This window comes from Tursiops truncatus, chromosome 1 (assembly GCF_011762595.2).
Source record: "Tursiops truncatus isolate mTurTru1 chromosome 1, mTurTru1.mat.Y, whole genome shotgun sequence".
NCBI classification, from domain to species: Eukaryota; Metazoa; Chordata; class Mammalia; order Artiodactyla; family Delphinidae; genus Tursiops; species Tursiops truncatus.
Window position 1 is genome coordinate 43,662,118 of NC_047034.1, and position 19,637 is coordinate 43,681,754.

At 38.7% G+C, this 19,637-nt stretch overlaps 1 protein-coding gene and 1 long non-coding RNA gene across 2 annotated transcripts in view; one reads left to right on the forward strand and one right to left on the reverse strand.

Annotated features, from left to right (window-relative positions):
* Positions 1-19,637, reverse strand: part of LOC141278404 (uncharacterized) — a 222,857-nt gene that overhangs the window by 20,677 nt on the left and 182,543 nt on the right. The window contains exons 7-10 of the long non-coding RNA XR_012331138.1: positions 12,365-12,473; positions 7,347-7,518; positions 6,315-6,488; positions 171-3,148 (exon numbers count right to left, since the gene is read on the reverse strand). This is a non-coding gene — a long non-coding RNA (uncharacterized lncRNA). The remainder of the gene's footprint in view (positions 1-170; positions 3,149-6,314; positions 6,489-7,346; positions 7,519-12,364; positions 12,474-19,637) is intronic.
* On the forward strand, positions 2,097-9,847 carry PTGS2 (prostaglandin-endoperoxide synthase 2). Its single transcript, XM_004318835.3, has 10 exons — positions 2,097-2,287; positions 3,703-3,819; positions 3,934-4,077; positions 4,763-4,906; positions 5,332-5,513; positions 6,144-6,227; positions 6,339-6,585; positions 6,840-7,126; positions 7,609-7,756; positions 7,904-9,847. The coding sequence occupies exons 1-10, from the start codon at positions 2,236-2,238 to the stop codon at positions 8,311-8,313; spliced, it is 1,815 nt and encodes a 604-aa protein (XP_004318883.1). The 5' UTR covers positions 2,097-2,235; the 3' UTR covers positions 8,314-9,847.

The window sequence follows — 19,637 nt, forward strand, 5'->3', positions numbered from 1 at the left end:
CACTTATATACACAGTAGGTATATATACTTATATACATAGTATATATATACTTATATATACTTATATACATAAGCTTTACTTATGTATACTTATATACATAAGCTCTGATGAGGACAATGATGATGATTTCAAAATGAATTCAGGATTACAATATAAAATTTTAGTATACTTAAGAATTCAGGGCTTTCCTGGTGGCGCAGTGGTTGAGAGTCCGCCTGCCGATGCAGGGGGACACGGGTTCGTGCCCCGGTCCGGGAAGATCCCACATGTCGCGGAGTGGCTGGTGCCGTGAGCCATGGCCGCTGAGCCTGCGCATCCGGAGCCTGTGCTCCGCAACGGGAGAGGCCACAACGGTGAGAGGCCCGCGTACCACAAAAAAACAAAACAAAACAAAACAAAACAAACAAACAAAAAAAAAGAATTCAGAGTATGAATTCTTCCTTCGCATCTAACCAAGCTCGAATTAGTAGTCTTAAATATCAACTTAAAATTTGAGTAGATACATCCTACTCACTTAAAATGAAACAGAAAATTGGAATTATTAAAAGAAATTATTTTAAATCTATGCTCTTAGTTGAAATTTCATGTAAGACTCAGTACAATAAATGAGAGTGTCACAAATGGAATGATTAACTATGTCTAGAGGAGAAAAGCTTCCTGCGTGAGGTGGAATTTTAGTCATTTGTGTCTCATGTAGAATCAGATAACGTGTACATTAAGCAAAATACTTTTTTAAAAAATCCAGTGTCTTTTTTTAAAGGCTCTACAACGCTGCTACTTTTTTTTTCTTTTCTTAGCATTTTACCCTCACACACCCTCCCAACCACTACCAAAAGATAGATGTTAAACAAAAGCAAAGGATGATGAAATTCAAAATTGTCAAAATCACCCTTCTTTTACATCCATTCCATCCAAATTCTTCATCAAATTACCTTCCAAAATGAGAATAGAAAATTGGCCCTAATAAGCCCAGACAATTGAAAAGTAAACGTAATGTATTTTAATCCTTTGTCACAACTCATTATCCTGGAAAAGTAGGCAGAAAAGACAAAAAAGCAAACTTTAAAAATCTACTTCCTTCTATTTGTATCTCCTGTGAAGGGCTGGCGACCCAAACACTGGAAACCAAGCGGCAGAGAAAGAAATGCATTAAAGCAGAAGTTTTGGACGTTTAGCATCCCTGCAGATCCTGGTCACCTCCGCTTCCCTGGTTCATTGGAGAGGAAAGTTTATAGCGGTGACCCTTCGATCCCAGATTGACGATTTACAAGATAAGAACTCAGGATCGGTATTGAGGAGAGGAATTTACCTTTATTTCCCCTCTCCAAGAAGCAACGTCGGGGTGGTGGCGTGGAGAACAGCATTTATGTTAAAAACAACTCAGCTATAAAGAGAAGCTACTGATATGTACGCTGACTGTAACTATCACATTTCATTAGGTCAAGTAAAAATCTAAAAAAAATTTAAATGTATGTATGTGTGTGCTGAACCTACACGAGGCTGAGTGGTCACTGAAATCATGACACGTCTGAAATACACGACATGAGTAAAACATGTCAGCCTTTCTTGGACCCACTCTCCCCAGTCTGTCCAGACTGTGTCTTCTTCGGCCCCCCAAAGCCTAGGGACCAGACCAGGGGGCGGGGGCGCGCAAGGGGATTCCCTGCGCTCCGGAACCTCCAGGCTCCTCTGATTCCGGGAAAGGAAGACCAGGGGGCCGCCCTTCCCCCGCAAGATCTGCCTCGGCACCGGGTCTTGGAAGCCTGGGTCAAAGACCCGAAAGAAGGAAAGGAATCTGGCGCGAAGCCCGGCGCCGAGGGCGGAGAAACCCAGGGAGGGGCTCAGGAAGATCGAAGTGGGGAGGGGGCGATCCGCTTTGCACCCACCTTGGGGAAGCCGAGCGCAACCTCCCAGGTTTCCGATTTTCCAGTTTCCGTGGGTAAAAAAAATCCTACCCCGACCCGGGCGGGTCTTACGCAATTATTTAAGTGGAGAGAGGGAGGAAAAGTTTTGGAGGGGGAGAAGGAAAGGCGGAAAGAAACAGTCATGCCGTCACGTGGGCTGTTTTCACGCATAAAAGGAAGGTCCTCTCCGTTAACTTCCAGTTGTCAAACGACTCGCAGCCACCGTCAGAGGACGCTCAGGAACTCCGCACCGCGCCTTCCTCCAACTGGACAGGCGGGACTCACACAACGCAACGCCTCTGCCGGTCCCGCGCCCCTCCCGCAGCCGAGATGCTTGCCCGCGCGCTGCTGCTCTGCGCCGCCCTGGCGCTCTGTGGTGCAGGTGAGTGAGTGAGTACCTGGGCGCCCGGCACCTGGGACTCCGCGGCTCCGTACACCCGGGTCGAGTTTCCGCTCTGACCTCTCCAGGGAACTCTAGGTATTCTGAATACCCTCGGAAGACAGAGGCTGTATGGCTTTGTAAAGAGGCTGGACCACTCGAGTCCAAATAAACTGGACGGACAGCTCAGCTTTGCCATCAGCTCTGATCATCATGGGTCACTTATTTAACCCGTCCGAGTCTCACTTTTCTCATCTGCTAAATAGGAATCGTGATACTAATTTGCAGGTTGTCATAAGACAGAATCTGATCAATATATGCGAGATGTTTTGTTTTTAATAGTACCTACTGTTATTGAATGGAAATAATTGTGTTAAATACCCTAGTTAGTGCTTTCCTGCCCCAGGGAAGTCCAGATTGTTTTTTCAGGTGAGCAAAATGTTTAAAAATGAAGCTGTTTTTACTTTGAAATTTTCTCTACTTTTTTTTTTTTTTTGGCCGCACTGCGCAGCTTGCGGGATCTTAAGTTTCTTGACCAGGGATGGAACCCAGGCCCTCAGCAGTGAGAGCAGTCTTAACCATTGGATGGCCTGGGAATTCCCTGTTTTGTTTTTGTTTAATGTAAATTAAGTCATGCCACTTTAATATTGTAAGCCATTCAATGATTTCCCTTGACACATGGAATAAAACCCGAATTCCCATAAGACCCACATGATCTGCCTTTGCCTTTTCTGAACTCACCTTCCACCTCTCCTCCTAGCTTTGCTTCTGCCACACTCTCTCAAACACGCCTCAGGGCCTTTTCACTAGTTTTCCTCTCAACTTGGAATGTTCTTCGTCCAGATCTTTCAACAGCTTTGAGTTCTGACAAAAACAAAACAACAAAAAAAACCCTTAAATTTTGATTAATGTACTAGATCAATTCACTTTAATTTTGGAAGTCCTACTTCTTTGAGCCTCTTAAAAAGGCTAATTTGAACATCTAAAAAGTTACAAAGAAAAGCTTAACAACATTCCACCAATATGTCTGGTGGAATATTCTGTTACCTTTATTTAGAATAGGAAGTTGGTATTTCTACATTATAACCATTCTGTGAGGCAAGCCAAAAAAAAATTGTTTTCCCATGACTACCTGTATATTTCTTGAACTTTTTTATCATAAAGTTGAATCATAGTAAGTAAAACAATTAAATGTTTAAGTCAAGATTAAGACACTGAAGAATGACTTATTCACTGTCTTTACTTTCTTTTTTTTAAATTCGGGTATAGTTGTTTTACAACGTTGTGTTAATTTTTACTGTACAGTGAAGTGGAGTTCCCTGTGCAATACAGCAGGTTCTTATTAGTTATCTATTTTATACATATTATGTCATATATATGACATATATATTAATCTCATTGTCTTTACTTTATTGTAGCAAATCCTTGCTGTTCCAGTCCATGCCAGAATCGAGGTGTATGTATGAGCGTAGGATTTGACCAGTATAAATGTGACTGTACCCGAACAGGATTCTATGGTGAAAACTGTACCACACGTAAGTTTGTTTTTGGGTGCCCTCATTTGGAATGGGGATATATACAGTTATCATTTTACAGAATTGTGTCTTATAATGAGGTCCCATTAATTTCTCTTTTTTTTCTCATTGCAGCTGAATTTCTGACAAGAATAAAATTATTCCTGAAACCCACTCCAAACACAGTGCACTACATACTTACACACTTCAAGGGAGTCTGGAACATTGTCAATAACATTCCCTTCCTGCAGAATATGATTATGAGATATGTGTTGATATGTAAGTACAAATCACTTTCTAGGGCTTTCAGCGGCCTCAAAGAAAAATGTACTTTATAAAACTTTAGATTTTTAAACTTAATCCAAAACATTTAAATATACCATTTTAGTTTACCTTCTGTCTTAATGGCCAAAAATATTGACATCTGAATCCCTTCAAGTTTATAAAGTTCTGTCTCACAGTCAGAATTCTACTTAAAATCCTGCATACCTGCATACCTCTTCTAACCTTCACTGTTCTCGACAGTTTGTGAAGGAAGTGTGGTCTAGTTGTTTATTGAATGCCCATGGGCCACAGAATTGCACCCATTAAAATAAATGGATAATTTGGATTGGGGTCAGCAAGAAAATACCTTTATTTCTAAAGTGAGTGTCAAGCCCAGACATTCCTCATAGGCCTCTTCAGCAGTAAGTGGATGGTTATTTGAAAAATCAAGATGGCTGGGCCATACTGTCTTCTGTAAAGTATATATACGTTATCAAAGATGCATGTTAATGAATCATTGTTTCCTCTTTTTTGAGTACCAGTGGCCGTTGGCTTTAAAGTATAACTGTTTTAAAATAGAGTATCTTTGTTGGAATTAAATTCACTCTAGTGCCACTTTGCATATTTTACAATAAAAATGAACATTGATTTGCCTTGCATATGGGAGCAAATAACGTTTTTTTTTCCCCTCAAATTTCAGCGAGATCACATCTGATTGACAGCCCGCCAACTTATAATGTGCACTACGGCTATAAAAGCTGGGAAGCCTTTTCTAACCTGTCCTATTACACCAGAGTTCTTCCTCCTGTGCCTGATGACTGCCCAACACCCATGGGTGTCAAAGGTGAGTGAGAGGAAGCAGTTAGAGATGTATTAACTGTAACTGGGATTGGATTGCTACCTAGAAAATTTGACCATAAACTATGATTTATTTGTTAATAAAGCCATTTTTTCCTTATGGATATCTCTGGAGATTTTTTGAAAGTGTGAGTCCATGTAAACTACTCCATGAAAGTGAATGGGCATTTTGGTATAATGTCATGATGTTTTCAAATTCTATCATTAAAACTGAATTAATATTAAACAAAATAGATTAAAATATTCAATAAGAAGTTGTTCCCCTGTATTTTAGAACTTCCATTTATATTATGATCCTGTTCAAAGTTGTACTTCTCCTATAAGTGAAAAAGACCCTGGTTAATTGACAGTCACTCTCTGCTTCCTTGAATATATAGATGGATTCTTATCTTAGGCTTTCTCATTTTTCAGGGAGGAAAGAGCTTCCTGATTCAAAAGAAGTTGTGGAAAAAGTACTTCTAAGAAGAAAGTTCATCCCTGATCCCCAGGGCACAAATATGATGTTTGCATTCTTTGCCCAGCACTTCACCCATCAATTTTTCAAGACAGATCATAAGCGAGGACCAGCTTTCACCACGGGACAGAGCCATGGGGTAAGACAGAGTTAAATCAAAATTAGTAGCAAATCATAGTTCTATCTATAAAAACCTTAAATGGAGTTTCCATTTTAATTCACTGGTTTGGTAAAAATACAAAAACACACACACAGACACACATACTTACATACATATATACAGATTATTATTTGTAGCTTGGCTCTTATATTTTTAGTTTAAAATATTGGCACTGCAAAAGGTTGTCTTCAAAAACATTTGTACCCTGATTATGCTGCCTTAAATATTATAAGGTGAGATGTTTGCAGCATTATTATCTCTTGGATTTCAGGGACATAGCTTCAAGTTATTGATAAGAATTTTATAACAAACATTTTCTGCTGCTTTTTAAAAGAAGTACCATATAGTTATAGTGAAACTTACGATATAAGCTCCATATGAGACACTAATAGGTGACCTATTTAGGAGACATATTTAGGTTTGTAGGTTTTATAGCTTCAGTGGATAAACAAGTTAATTTATTATTTTGTGGCTGTGAAAAATGTGTTACTGAAAAATTTTAATTAAAGCAAACTAAATCATCAAGTTATTTAGTGATAAATACATCATAGACACTTTACATAAGAATAAACAACAGCAACAAATTAAAAATTTTCCATAATCTTCTAGGTGGACTTAAATCATGTTTATGGTGAATCTTTGGAGAGACAGCATAAACTGCGCCTTTTCAAGGATGGAAAAATGAAATATCAGGTTTGTTCCATTTAAATATTAAGAATTAGTTATGACTCACTACCCACCTATGTTCAAAATCTCTAATGATTAAAATTTGTTTCTTACCTCTTTTGTTACTGTTTTTTTTAGATAATTGGTGGTGAAATGTATCCTCCCACAGTCAAAGATACTCAGGTCGAGATGATCTACCCCCCTCATGTTCCTGAACACCTGCGGTTTGCTGTGGGGCAGGAAGTCTTTGGTCTGGTGCCCGGTCTGATGATGTATGCCACAATTTGGCTGCGGGAACACAACAGAGTGTGTGATGTTCTTAAACATGAGCATCCAGAATGGGACGATGAACAGTTGTTCCAGACGAGTAGGCTAATACTGATAGGTAAGCAAGAAGGGCAAATCATTTAAATACAACCCTCTTCCCCAGAGAAAACTAACTTGGCTAGGTTTTCAGTAATTCTGGGGGAATGTAGTACGTGTAACATCACCTGCTCCATAGTCATTCAATTCCTGAGCTTTTGATGGTAAAAAAGAAAATATAAAAGTGAAGGAATGGCAAATTAACAATTGCATTTTGGCTTCTTGAACGTTGGTGAGAAGAAATTCATGTTCTAAATGTTTCTTTTGTGCCAATAGGAGAAACTATTAAGATTGTGATTGAAGACTATGTACAGCACCTGAGTGGCTATCACTTCAAACTGAAGTTTGACCCAGAGCTGCTTTTTAACCAACAATTCCAGTACCAAAACCGTATTGCTGCTGAGTTTAACACACTCTACCACTGGCATCCCCTTCTGCCTGACACCTTTCAGATTGATGGCCAGGACTACAAGTATCAGCAATTTGTCTATAACAACTCCCTCTTACTGGAACACGGCCTCACTCAGTTTGTTGAATCATTCACCAGGCAAATTGCTGGCAGGGTAAGCATTATTATTGAAAAACAAAACAAAACAAAGGACTTGTCAGTAACTAGAATTTCTGCTGCAGAAATGATTTTTCTTAAACTTACTAAAAGAGTAATTATTTGCTAGTAATATTCTTTCCTTGAAATAAGAAGCCTAACATATAATCTCGATTATAATATAATGTTACCATTATAATCTAGATCATAGAAATATTCTATAAATATTCCAAACTTACAGTTTAGGTCTCAGCTGGGAGCTGGGGCATCAGTCTTATGTACTTGGTACCCAAGGGATGCTTTTAAAATAGAAATCCGGGAATTCCTTGGTGGTCCAGTGGTTAGGACTTCACACTCTCACTGCCGAGGGCCCAGGTTCAATCTCTGGTCAGGGAACTAAAATCCTACAAGCTGTGCAGCACGGCCAAAAAAAGAAAAAAAAAAAGTCTTAAATATGCCTAAAACTCAATTGTGTTCTACAATGTAATTCATTTTCAACAGGTTGCTGGTGGTAGGAATCTTCCAGTTGCAGTAGAGAAAGTATCAAAGGCTTCAATTGACCACAGCAGAGAGATGAAATACCAGTCTTTTAATGAGTACCGCAAGCGCTTTCTGCTGAAGCCTTATAAATCATTTGAAGAACTTACAGGTGAGAAACAGTTTCTAAACTTCTTCAAAGAGTCAAGGGGCAAATGAAAACGGCAGAAGTTGAAAGGAAATTGAGCAAAGGGTAAGACTTTTTTTATTTTGTAAAAGTTTTACATTGGTTGTATCTCTGTCCTTGTCACCTTCACAGGAGAGAAGGAAATGGCTGCGGAGTTAGAAGCGCTCTATGGTGACATTGATGCCATGGAGCTGTATCCTGCTCTGCTGGTAGAAAAGCCTCGACCAGACGCCATCTTTGGGGAGACCATGGTAGAAGTTGGAGCACCATTCTCCTTGAAAGGACTTATGGGTAATCCTATATGTTCTCCTGAGTACTGGAAGCCTAGCACTTTTGGTGGAGAAGTAGGTTTTAAAATCATCAAGACTGCCTCAATTCAGTCTCTCATCTGCAATAACGTGAAAGGCTGTCCTTTTACCTCATTCAGTGTTCAAGACCCACAGCTCACCAAAACAGTCACCATTAATGCAAGCTCTTCCCACTCTGGACTAGATGATATCAACCCCACAGTACTACTAAAAGAACGTTCAACTGAACTGTAGAAGCTGATTGATCATATTTATTTATTTATATGAACTATTTCTTTTAAATTAATTATTTAATATTTATGTTAAACTCCTTGTGTTACTTAACATCTCTGTTAAGGAGAAAGGGGTCATACTTGTGAAGATTTTCATGTTGATTTTAAAGATGTCTTCAAGTTAAAGGGGGAAAAGAGTTTTCATCCTTTTGTACAATCCAATGAGAAATGAGTGTGACATCTTTTTACTTGAATTTCAACTTATAATAAGAACAAAAGCTAAGATGTTTGAACATTTAAATGCTGTTACAAGATGACAAAATGCTGCACATTTCTTTCTACACTATCGATATTTCCAAGGTGTCTTCCACGACGTGTGAGAAGCAGCTACCTACTCAATGATCATTTTATGATCTTTTAGCCATTTTCTGATCAGTTTACTTCTATTTTGTTTTCCTGGTTTTAAGGTCTGAGTTTGTCTTTCTTTGGACTCTATACTTTCTTACCTGAACTTATGCAGGTTTTCAGGAAAAGCTCAGCTCAGGACTACTACAGAAGGCCTTTACAAGAAGGTATACACTCATTTTAAGTGAAAGGCAGAGAACTTTGTGAATAATTTAAAACCAAAGTAGCCTTATAGAGGCTAATAGCTTAGAACTGTAGGGGGTTCTCACTTAAAAACAAAACTTAATTGCTGAATAGTTCCCAGGAAGACAATGCTTCTTTTCCACATCTCATTGTCAGCTGACATTTTCTGGTACTGTATATTAATTTAATTTATTGAAGACTATTATTTATGTCTTCTTAGGATGGTTATTATAAACTGGGTTTAAGGCTGCATTGATTTTTTTTTTCTGCATTATATCAGAATCAATGTATCTTTTGGGATTACCTCTGAATTATTAATACAAGATAAATAAGTGGCTTAAGATTTGTGAATACATTTATTTAGGAATCCAACTTTGGTATACTGAGATGTAAAGTTGGAATTTGTCTTTAAGGTTTACCTATACAGCAGCCCACAGAGAATGTTGTGTCTCATTAGCCTGGATGTGCTATAAGACTGATATTTTGTACATTTTTGAGGGACCTGTGGACGTTTCATTAATTCATTGACCCATAACTTTCTGGGGGGACATTCCGTGCAAAGAACTGTGGGTTTTAATATTTTTAAATCAAGCACTGACTACAGACAACATCAGTATTTATGTAAATAATTGAAAAAGTATGCCTCAGGCAGAGGGAGAAAATAAAATTTCATTAAAGAGAAATAACTCAGGGGAACTTTTAAGGTTTTATGTTATTGTTAAGAAAGAGTCAATAGTAGAAGGGCTTGTATAAAAAACTGTTAACTTGATTTAAAAAAACTGATTTGTTAATATCTGAATGACTGAATCTGGGAATTTGGAATATGTGTTGAATGTTTTGGTGCCTCAGACAAATGTATGATTAAATTAATTTATGTAAACTGTAAGTGTTGAAACAAATGTCTGTTTATTTTTGTACTATTTAAGAACTGAAAATCTCTTCTAAAATAAATTTTGACTGTTGCTGTATATCTTTGTCATGAGATGATTCCTGTAAGGCATTATTATTCTCCTATCTCTTCCAAACTGGACTGGCCCTTAATGAAATGGTTCTGCCCTCAGTCATACAGAGGCTTCTTAAGGTCACTATAATCTCTCATTCACGGCAACACTGTATTAGAAAATGTGTGCTCTGTGCTATAGGGGATAGCCACAGATTTGTTTTCATTGCCCAGTCTTAGAAGAGGAAAAAAAAAACAACAAGTATACAAAGGCAAAGAATAAGAGAAAGTTACTAAGGAGGTACAAAATTTTTTTTTTTTTGCGGTATGCGGGCCTCTCACCGTTGTGGCCTCTCCCGTTGCGGAGCACAGGCTCCGGACGCACAGGCTCAGCGGCCATGGCTCACGGGCCCAGCCGGTCCCCGGCATGTGGGATCTTCCCGGTCCGGGGCATGAACCCGTGTCCCCTGCATCGGCAGGCGGACTCTCAACCACTGCGCCACCAGGGAAGCCCAGGAGGTACAAAATTTAACAGGAAGTTCAAAGAGGGAAAGATTATGTTCAGTTGGGTAAATAATTGAAACCTGGCTCATTGGCTTCTGTCATTCCCTACTCTTGACATCTTGGTAATTTCAATATCCACATGGACTGCATACTTAACATCCTGCTTGGGCTCTCTTGTCCTCAACTCCAGTGTTGCCTTCTTCCATAGTTCCTATGGTCATACAGACCTTGATCTCATCATTAATTACTGCACCATTTCCAAAATTTTCATTTCAATCATCTTCCTTTATTCCCAACACTTCCAGCTCACTTATTTTAGTACTTACACTCTAACATCTAACTTCAGTTTCACTGAGCCTATTGATTCACCAAACCTCATCACTATCTTTCACCTCTTATCTCCTCATTTCCTTCCTTATGCATCTGACTCAGATTCCATTGCCCATGTTTGGACTCCCTCATTTCTTGGTCTACTCTCCACTGTACTTAACTGGCACAACTTAACTTCATCCATAAACAGATTATTTGACTTCTCAGTAGCATTCAACACAAATGTCTAGCTGCTTTACTGAAAGATTTTTTTTCTTGGCTTCATGGTTTCATACTCTCATCTTTCTTCCCTTTCACAGAGTGTTACTATTCAGAGGGTTGTTTGGTTTTTTTAATAAATGTATTTATTTATTTTTGGGTGCTTTGGGTCTTCGTTGCTGCAGGCTTTCTCTAGTTGCAGCGAACGGGGGCTACTCTTTGTTGTGGTGCGCGGGCTTCTCATTGCGGTGGCTTCTCTTGTTGTGGAGCACGGGCTTTAGGCACGCGGGCTCAGTAGTTGTGGCTCACAGGCTCTAGAGCGCAGGCTCAGTAGTTGTGGCCCACGGGCTTAGTTGCTCCGCGGCATGTGGGATCCTTGTGGACCAGGGCTCAAGCCCGTGTCCCCTGCATTGGCAGGCAGATTCTTAACCACTGCGCCACCAGGGAAGTCCCTATGTAACATTTTCGAACTAACAAAAGTATAGGGATGGAGAATTGATTAGTGGTTACCACATTAGGGATGGTGGGATGGGTAGCTATAGCTATAAAGGGGTAGCATGAGGAAGGCTTGTTCTGGAATAAATGAAACTCTCATAAATTACTAATGGGAGTATAAAAGTATGTAGCCACTTTGGAAACCAATCTGGCAGTTTTATATAACGTTAAACATAAACATACCCTATGATCCATCCATGGCTGATTTATTCATAATAAACTGAAATTCATTTTAAAAATGCAAACAACTCAAATTCCGTCAATAAGAGCATGGATAAATAAATGGGTGTGTCTCCATACAATGGAATACTTCTCACCAATATAAAGTAATGAACTACTGATAAATTCAACAACGCGGGTGAATCTCAATTACATAAGGAGAAAAAAAAGTCACAAAAGAGTACATACTGTGCGATTCCAGTAATATAAAATTCTCAAGAAAGATAAAACTAATCTATAAGGAAAGTAATCAAGAATCAAGGCTGGGGGAAGAGGGAGTGGCAAGGATTACCTGGAAAAGTACATAAATAAGCCAGCTCTCTACAGCAGTGGAATCATCTTATATCTTGATAATGGTATAAGTGACATGGACATATTCTACTTTAAAAATTTATTATAATTGTACACATAACTGTGTACATTTTACTGTATGTAAATTATACCCCAATAAAAAGTGAAAACATAAAAATACACTGGGACTAAATGATAGATCCTACCAATGCTTTCTTGTTCTACATTTATTTTCCACTCGTATTTGCTATCTATTATAGTAATCATTTTTCTGTAAATTGTATTTAATTTAGTTTGTATCATAGTCCTATGGAGAAAATATAATTATTTTATTAATATGGAAACTGAGGCTTAGAACTTTTATTTATTTATTTTTTCACCACACCTAGTGGCATGCAGAACTTCCCCAACCAGGGATCCAGCCCACGCCCCCTGCACTGGAAGCTTAGAGTCTTAACCACTGGACCACCAGGGAAGTCCTGAGGCTTAGAACTATTGAGTTACTTACCCAAGGACCAAATCTGTCTAACTCCAAAGCTCTTTCAATCACAATGTTGCAGAATGAACAAAACCAATCCTTTATGAATATTTTGAGGGTTTCACAAATATTTCCCCGGCTGAAAAACATCAAATTTTTATCTTGCATTTTTCACTTCTTGAGGGGTATTACAATATATAACCTTATTACTTTACTAAAGATAACCAAATAAAACAATTACATCCTTTAGTCACTGGATACATCACTTTAAAACTTTGTCTAACAAGAGACTTGCCAGTGCTCAAACCACTTCCTTTTATTTTGCCTTTAGAGATATGAATAAATAGCTAACAAGGAATGCTGATGAAATGCAAATCTCATATATTTGAATGCAGTTACTATCACATCTTTCAGTTTTCTTCTTATCAGGAGAATACTGATATCTTTCTCTCTCTCTCTCTCTTTTTTTTTTATTAGACGTTGGGGGTAGGAGTTTATTTATTTATTTTTGCTGTGTTGGGTCTTTGTTTCTGTGCAAGGGCTTTCTCTAGTTGTGGCAAGCGGGGGCTACTATTCATTGTGATGCACGGACTTCTTGTTGCAGTGGCTTCTCTAGTTGCGGAGCACGGGCTCTAGGCTCGCGGGCTTCAGTAGTTGCAGCATGTGAGCTCAGTAGTTGTTGCTCACGGGCTCTAGAGCGCAGGCTCAGTAGTTGTGGTGCACGGGTTTAGTTGCTCCGCATGTGGGATCTTTCTGGAGCAGGGATCGAACCCATGTCCCCTGCATTGGCAGGTGGCTTCTTAACCACTCAGCCACCAGGGAAGTCCCTCATGTGGATTAATCTTCATGTTCTTGGATGTACAGCACACTGTGATTGTGTGATTGTGATTGGATTTGTTGATTTCCAGCTTATGGAGACTATTTTTCTATGTGAAAGAGAACTCTGTTTGGATAGAGAGTTTACCACGTTAGAGCTGAAGTAAAGCTTAGGAATGCGCCATCTTATTCCTCATAAATGGCAATGTTCCTGGCATATCATAACTAATTACTGTATATAGATTTAAATACATATCACTATGTGAAAATAACTTATTTAATAATCACAGTGATGAAGAATAATGAAAAATCAAAGCAAATCAATGCAAAATGAAAATAATTGTTATAAAGTTCATGTGCTAAAGCTAATGTACTTTATTTACTAGAAAGCATCTCAGGACCTCAATGAAAGGCAATTTTTTTTTAACTTTTTTTTAACTTTTTTTTTTTTTTGGCTTCACCACACATCTTGTGGGATTTTAGTTCACCAACCAGGAATCGAACCCAGGCCCTCAGCAGTGAGTGCAGGAGTCCTACCCACTGGACCTCCGGGGAATTCCCAAAAGGCAATTTCTTTTTAATTAGGGTACTTGCTGATAGCCTGGTAACTAGAAAGATGGAGAAAATAGAAAAGTAAATAAATACACATCCCAAAATTAAAATCTAAGTGATATGTGGCAATTACATATTTCACATTTTTGAATGATCACTTTAGTAATCAAGAAGCTGCTACTTATCATTTTCAAACTGGATCCCCTGATGTTTCCTAACTTTCCTTCGTCCCATAGATATAGATACAGATAGCTTTGGCACGTGTTGTAACTTATTTAATAACTATATTTTAACAACTTAATATCACAGACTTAGGAAATTCAGTGCTGCTTTTTTTCCAAGGTTGATATTTAAAAAAAAATTTAAAAATCACAATTATCCCCCAACTTGACCTCCGATTCCAATGTATTATTAAGGACTCAAGCTTTTGCAGAGCTTAGCCACTGTCTGGGTTTGAAGTAGAAGGAAGTAGTTTAAGATGAATAGTAAACAGTTTGGAAAATTATTCTGTTTTTTAAACCAGACAAAAGGCATTACTTCCAAGGACCCTCACTAAATGCAATCGGCATTCAAAAGTGATCAGATAACAGTACTCTCACTATAATAATTAATTTAAATGCCTTAAATTAAGTAGAATGTATTTCAGCACTCTATGTAAAGTTGGTCAGAAAAATAAACAGCCAAATTACCTGTGAGAGGAACCCATGAAAGAACTTCAGAAAACAGATTATTTGATAAAATAAAGAACACAGGAAGTTATCTTCAGTTTACTTCCCAAACAATTTCCTTCCTAAATGACTCATCATTGAAACCAAATGGAAGAAGCTTGAGATTTGGGTGGGTCTTCTGTGTCTTCATTCAAGTGGACTCTGTCCAGATAGCATCCACTTGCCCTTTCATGTTCCTGATTGTTCCTAATAGGTGATGTGGAAACATCACGGTGTGACTTTCCCTGGCTATTATTCAATACCTGTTCAAGATGGCAACATTCACAAAACACAGGGTGGAGTATATTTTACATGCTCTTGAAGGAATGGAAAACATGTACATCGTAATCTGAAAGAAGCAATGAAGAATGGCCAATGGGTAAAAAATCTTATCCTCAAACAAAAAATAGTTGGAAATGATGCAAAGGAAAAGAATGTTCCTTTCACCCATGCCCTGAAACCTACTATTTAAAATGTATGTTTTCTATAACGTTATCATAGTATATTTTATTTAGACTTGACATTGCTGTTGAGAAATGTTTTAAATATTGAGTTATCTGAAATGCTGTTTCAGTTGGAAGATGCCTCCTTCAAAGAGAGAGAGAGAATGAAAGCCTTTGAATGTTAGAAACAATATAATTGTATTAAAGCTCCAACTTTGGAGAGTTTAACACCAAATAGATTGCTGCAGCTCTCCCTTTTCTCATATTAATTCTCTTTATTCATTTAAAAGATGACATATATTATAAATATTCTTAATAAAGTGAATTCACATAAATAGGCTCATTTAGAGTATGACTTCTACTTTACAGCATTACTTGAAATGATGTTATGTCCTTAGAACATAACATCATTTAGAAATCTACAGCATCACTTGAAATGATGTTATGTCCTTGGGAATTATAAAACAATTGTGAATTTCTTTTTTTTAATATTTATTTATTTGGCTGTGTTGGGTTTTAGTTGCGGCACACAGGATCTTCATTGAGGTATGTGGGATCTTTAGTTGTGGCATGTGAACTTCTTAGTTGCAGCATGTGGGATCTAGTTCCCTGACCAGGGATCTAGAGTGCAGGCCCCCTGCATTGGGAGTGTGGAGTCTTAGCCACTGGACCACCAGGGAAGTCCCAACTGTGAATTTCTAAGCTAAATTTCTTAATTTAGATCCTACAAGTCAAGAACAGGACTTTTCACATTCCTGATGATAGTTGCCTGGTGGTGGACTGGCTAGATGCTTGCAGCCATGGCATGGGCTTTGGAGTTGGGCAAATCTGGCTTCTGCCCCTTCTAGCAGTGTGTTTAATAAGAGCCCCATATGCCTCATCTTTCAAAGGTAAAATGGGAACAGTAATGACTACTATATTCCTAGCTCAGGATTGACGTACAATTTAAGAAAGCAATTTTTCTTTTTTTTTTTTGGCTGTGCTGGGCGACTTGCAGGATCTTAATTCCCTGACCAGGGATTGAACCTCGCCCTTGGCAGTGAAAGTGCAGAGTCCTAACCACCGGATGGCCAGGGAATTCCCAACAATTTTTATTTTTCTATTTCAAACTATAACTCAAGGCAAATGACTTTTCAAGTTTTTCATTTCTCCAATCATATAATAAATGTGTTGATCATAATATTGCACTGAGAAAATAAATCAGAGACGGTGGAGGTAACCAGATGTTCTAACATTGGTTTTCTGTGACATCAAGAACTAGGAATCTCTCTGAGTTTCATTTGCTTCAGTTATACTATAAGAAGTTTTAGAGGGCTTCCCTGGTGGTGCAGTGGTTGAGAGTCCACCTGCCGATGCAGGGGACACGGGTTCGTGCCCCGGTCCGGGAAGATCCCACATGCCGCGGAGCGGCTGGGCCCGTGAGCCATGGCCGCTGAGCCTGCGCGTCCGGAGCCTGTGCTCCGCAAGGGGAGAGGCCACAACAGTGAGAGGTCCGCGTACCGCAAAAAAAAAAAAAAAAAAAAAAAAAAGAAGTTTTAGAGAGGGCTACATAATTCCTCTTCTCATATATGACTACTGAATTAACTTAATATTAATGCATCCTGTGGTAACTTAATATAGTTCTTTGTTTCTCAGTTGGTTTAACGGGTATAAGAGACAGAGAATAAGAAACTTTACAGCTCAGGAAAGGTCTACCTGTCATGCTGTGACACAAAACATTAATTAAGGCGTTTTTTTTTTTTTTAACTTCCTAGCTGTATTAGACAGAATCATGTCCTCCTACCCAAAGTTGTCCAGGTCCTAATCCCCAGCATTTGTCATATATTATATAACAAAGTAGAATAAAGGTTGCAGAGGGAATTAAGATTGCTAATCATCTGACCTTTAAATAAAGAGTTTATCCTGGATTACCCAATGTAATCATGAGTTCTTAAATGTGAAAGAGGATGGCAGAAGGGTCAGTGTCAGAGTGATGCAACGTGAGAAAGACCAGACCAGCTATTAGTAGCTTTGGAGATGGAAGTGGCCAGGCATGCAGGAATGTGGGCAGCCTCTAAGAGGTGGAAAAGGCTAGAAAACTTGCTCTCCCCTAGAGTTTCCAGAAAGAATGCACACCTCGATTTTAGCCCAACATGGCCCACTTAGGACTTGTGAACTACAGAGCTATAAGATAATAAATTTGTATTGTTAAAACCACTAAGTTTAGGTAATCTGTTACAGCAGCAGTAGGAGACAAATATAGTAGCTAACGTGAATAAAAGAAGAATAGATTGGGAGTGATGGGACCCACCTCCTGCAATGGGAAGTATACGTAAATCACTCAACATAGATAAATACGACAAACCGTATAGTGCATTTTGAGCTCTCTTTCTACTGCATGTTAATGTCATGGTCCTTTTCAGACCTGCTTCTGGCATCCCACATAGACTGGCAGGTGTGTGCTTTTTGCTTCAAGGCCCTTATTACTTATTTCTCTTAGGTCTTGTCTTATGCCTTTGCTTTAAATACAGTCTTTAAATCCATAAAGTCATCACTGCATTTTTTCAGAGATTTTCCCTTTCTCTGAATTTTCTGTGCAAATACTAGCTATAGAGTTGATTCATTATCTTTCTTACCTATGCGCTCACGCTCTGCTCTATCTTTGCTGGGATCCACTCTAGTCTATACTGTGTGTATATTGGATTGGAGGGAGATTTTAAAGAAGAATGTGTAATTTTCTTCTTGGAATTAAAATTGAAAATGAAAGCCTCAACTTGCAAAATAATTGGGACATCACTAAACTTCTTCCTTTACCCAACACAATGTTAGCTCACAATGAGAAAAAAAAAAACTGGTCGGATACTTCATGCCCGATATCCTACAGCTTTAATAAGATCCAGAAGGAGGGAGCAAATCAAATTGGGGATAATCATGGCATGGTGAAATGAAACAATAATAGGTTTTGGAGTCAGAGAAACTTGTATGTTCAATAAATTTACTTCTCTACAACTCCTCCTTATCATTTTCTCTTTCACTAAGTCTTTATTACAGAATTGTGATATTCATTGTTTCATTCTTAGCATGAAGCTCAGTACTAGGAGCATCCAAAATACTCCTTACTGGTTTTTGATTGAGTGGATATGCCTCATCTAGTGTCGAAAGAGACTTACGAGTGAGAAGACTAAGTCGCTCTGATAGGATACAGAAAATTACTGTTTAGTGGATGGACACTTTTGTTATCATAGATTATTTTGAGGATCTGATAAAAGCTAAACACCTAAAACAAAGAATAACACAAAAATTATCATAAAACGTCAGATAGTTCTCAAGCCCTTGAACATGATCCAAGTTAAAAACCTAGGGCAGTGGATCCTCCTTCAGTAAAAGGGAATTAGTAACAACTTGGAAAAGACTCAAGAGAATTATGCAAGAAAAGAGGGCAGAAATGTCATAGAAAGAACTTTCGAGCTTCCCTGGTGGCGTAGTGGTTGAGCATCCGCCTGTCAACGCAGGGGACATGAGTACGAGCACTGGTCGGGGAAGATCCCACATGCTGCGGAGCAACTAAGCCCGTGAGCCACAACTACTGAGCCTGCACTCTAGAGCCCACGAGCCATAACTACTGAGCCCACGTGCCACAACTACTGAAGCCAGTGTGCCTAGAGCCCGTGCTCTGCAACAAGAGAAGCCACTGCAATGAGAAGCCCACACACCGCAACGAAGATTAGCCCCCACTAACCGCAACTAGAGAAAGCCCATGTGCAGCAACGAAGACCCAACGCAGCCAAAAATAAATAAATAAAATAAATAAAGTTTTACAAAAAGAACTTTCAACTGAGAATCAAGTAACTAAGAGATCCAGTTTTACCAAGAATTTACTTTATCAAGTTATTTAAAATGTTTTGATAGAAAACATCAGAGGAAGGGTTAATCTTAACAATCTTTAGGTCTCTTTTCATTTTGAATTTCTATCATTCTCTCTGATCTGTTTTCACTTTATAAAATGAGGGTGTTAGTGTTCTGGGTTAAATGTTTGTGTCCCTCCAAAATTCATATATTGAAGTTCTAACCCCAAGTGTGGTCGTATTTACGTCTCAGGAAGTAATTAAGGTTAAATGAGATTATAAAGTCAGGGCCCTGGATAACAATAAGGTCCTACTGTATAACACAGGGAACTATATACAATACCCTGTGATAAATCTTAATGGAAAAGAATATTAAAAGAAAAGGGACTTCCATGGTGGTGCAGTGGTTAAGAATCCACCTTCCAATGCAGGAGACATGGTTTCAAGCCCTGGTCTGGGAATATCCCGCATGCCATGGAGCAAGTAAGCCTGTGCACCACAACTACTGAGCCCACGTACCACAACTACTGAGCCCACGCACCACAGCTACTGAAGCCTGCACACCTAGAGCCAGTGCTCCGCAACAAGAGAAGCCACCACAATGAGAAGCCCGCACACCACACCGAAGAGTAGAGAGTAGCCCCCACTCGCTGTAACTAGAGAAAGCCTGTGTGCAGCAATGAAGACCCAACCCAGCCAAAAAAAAAAAAAAGACTATTTTAAAAAAAGAATGTATATATGTATAACTGAATCACTTTGCTGTACAGTAGAAATTAACACAACACTGTAAATCAACTATACTTTAAAATAAAAAAATCAGGGCCCTGATCTGATTACATTACTGTCCTTGTAAGAAGAGACACTACATGGTACATCCAGACAATGGAATATTATTCAGCACTAAAAAGAAATGAGCTATCAAGCCATGAAAATACATAGAGGAAACTTAATAGCATATTAC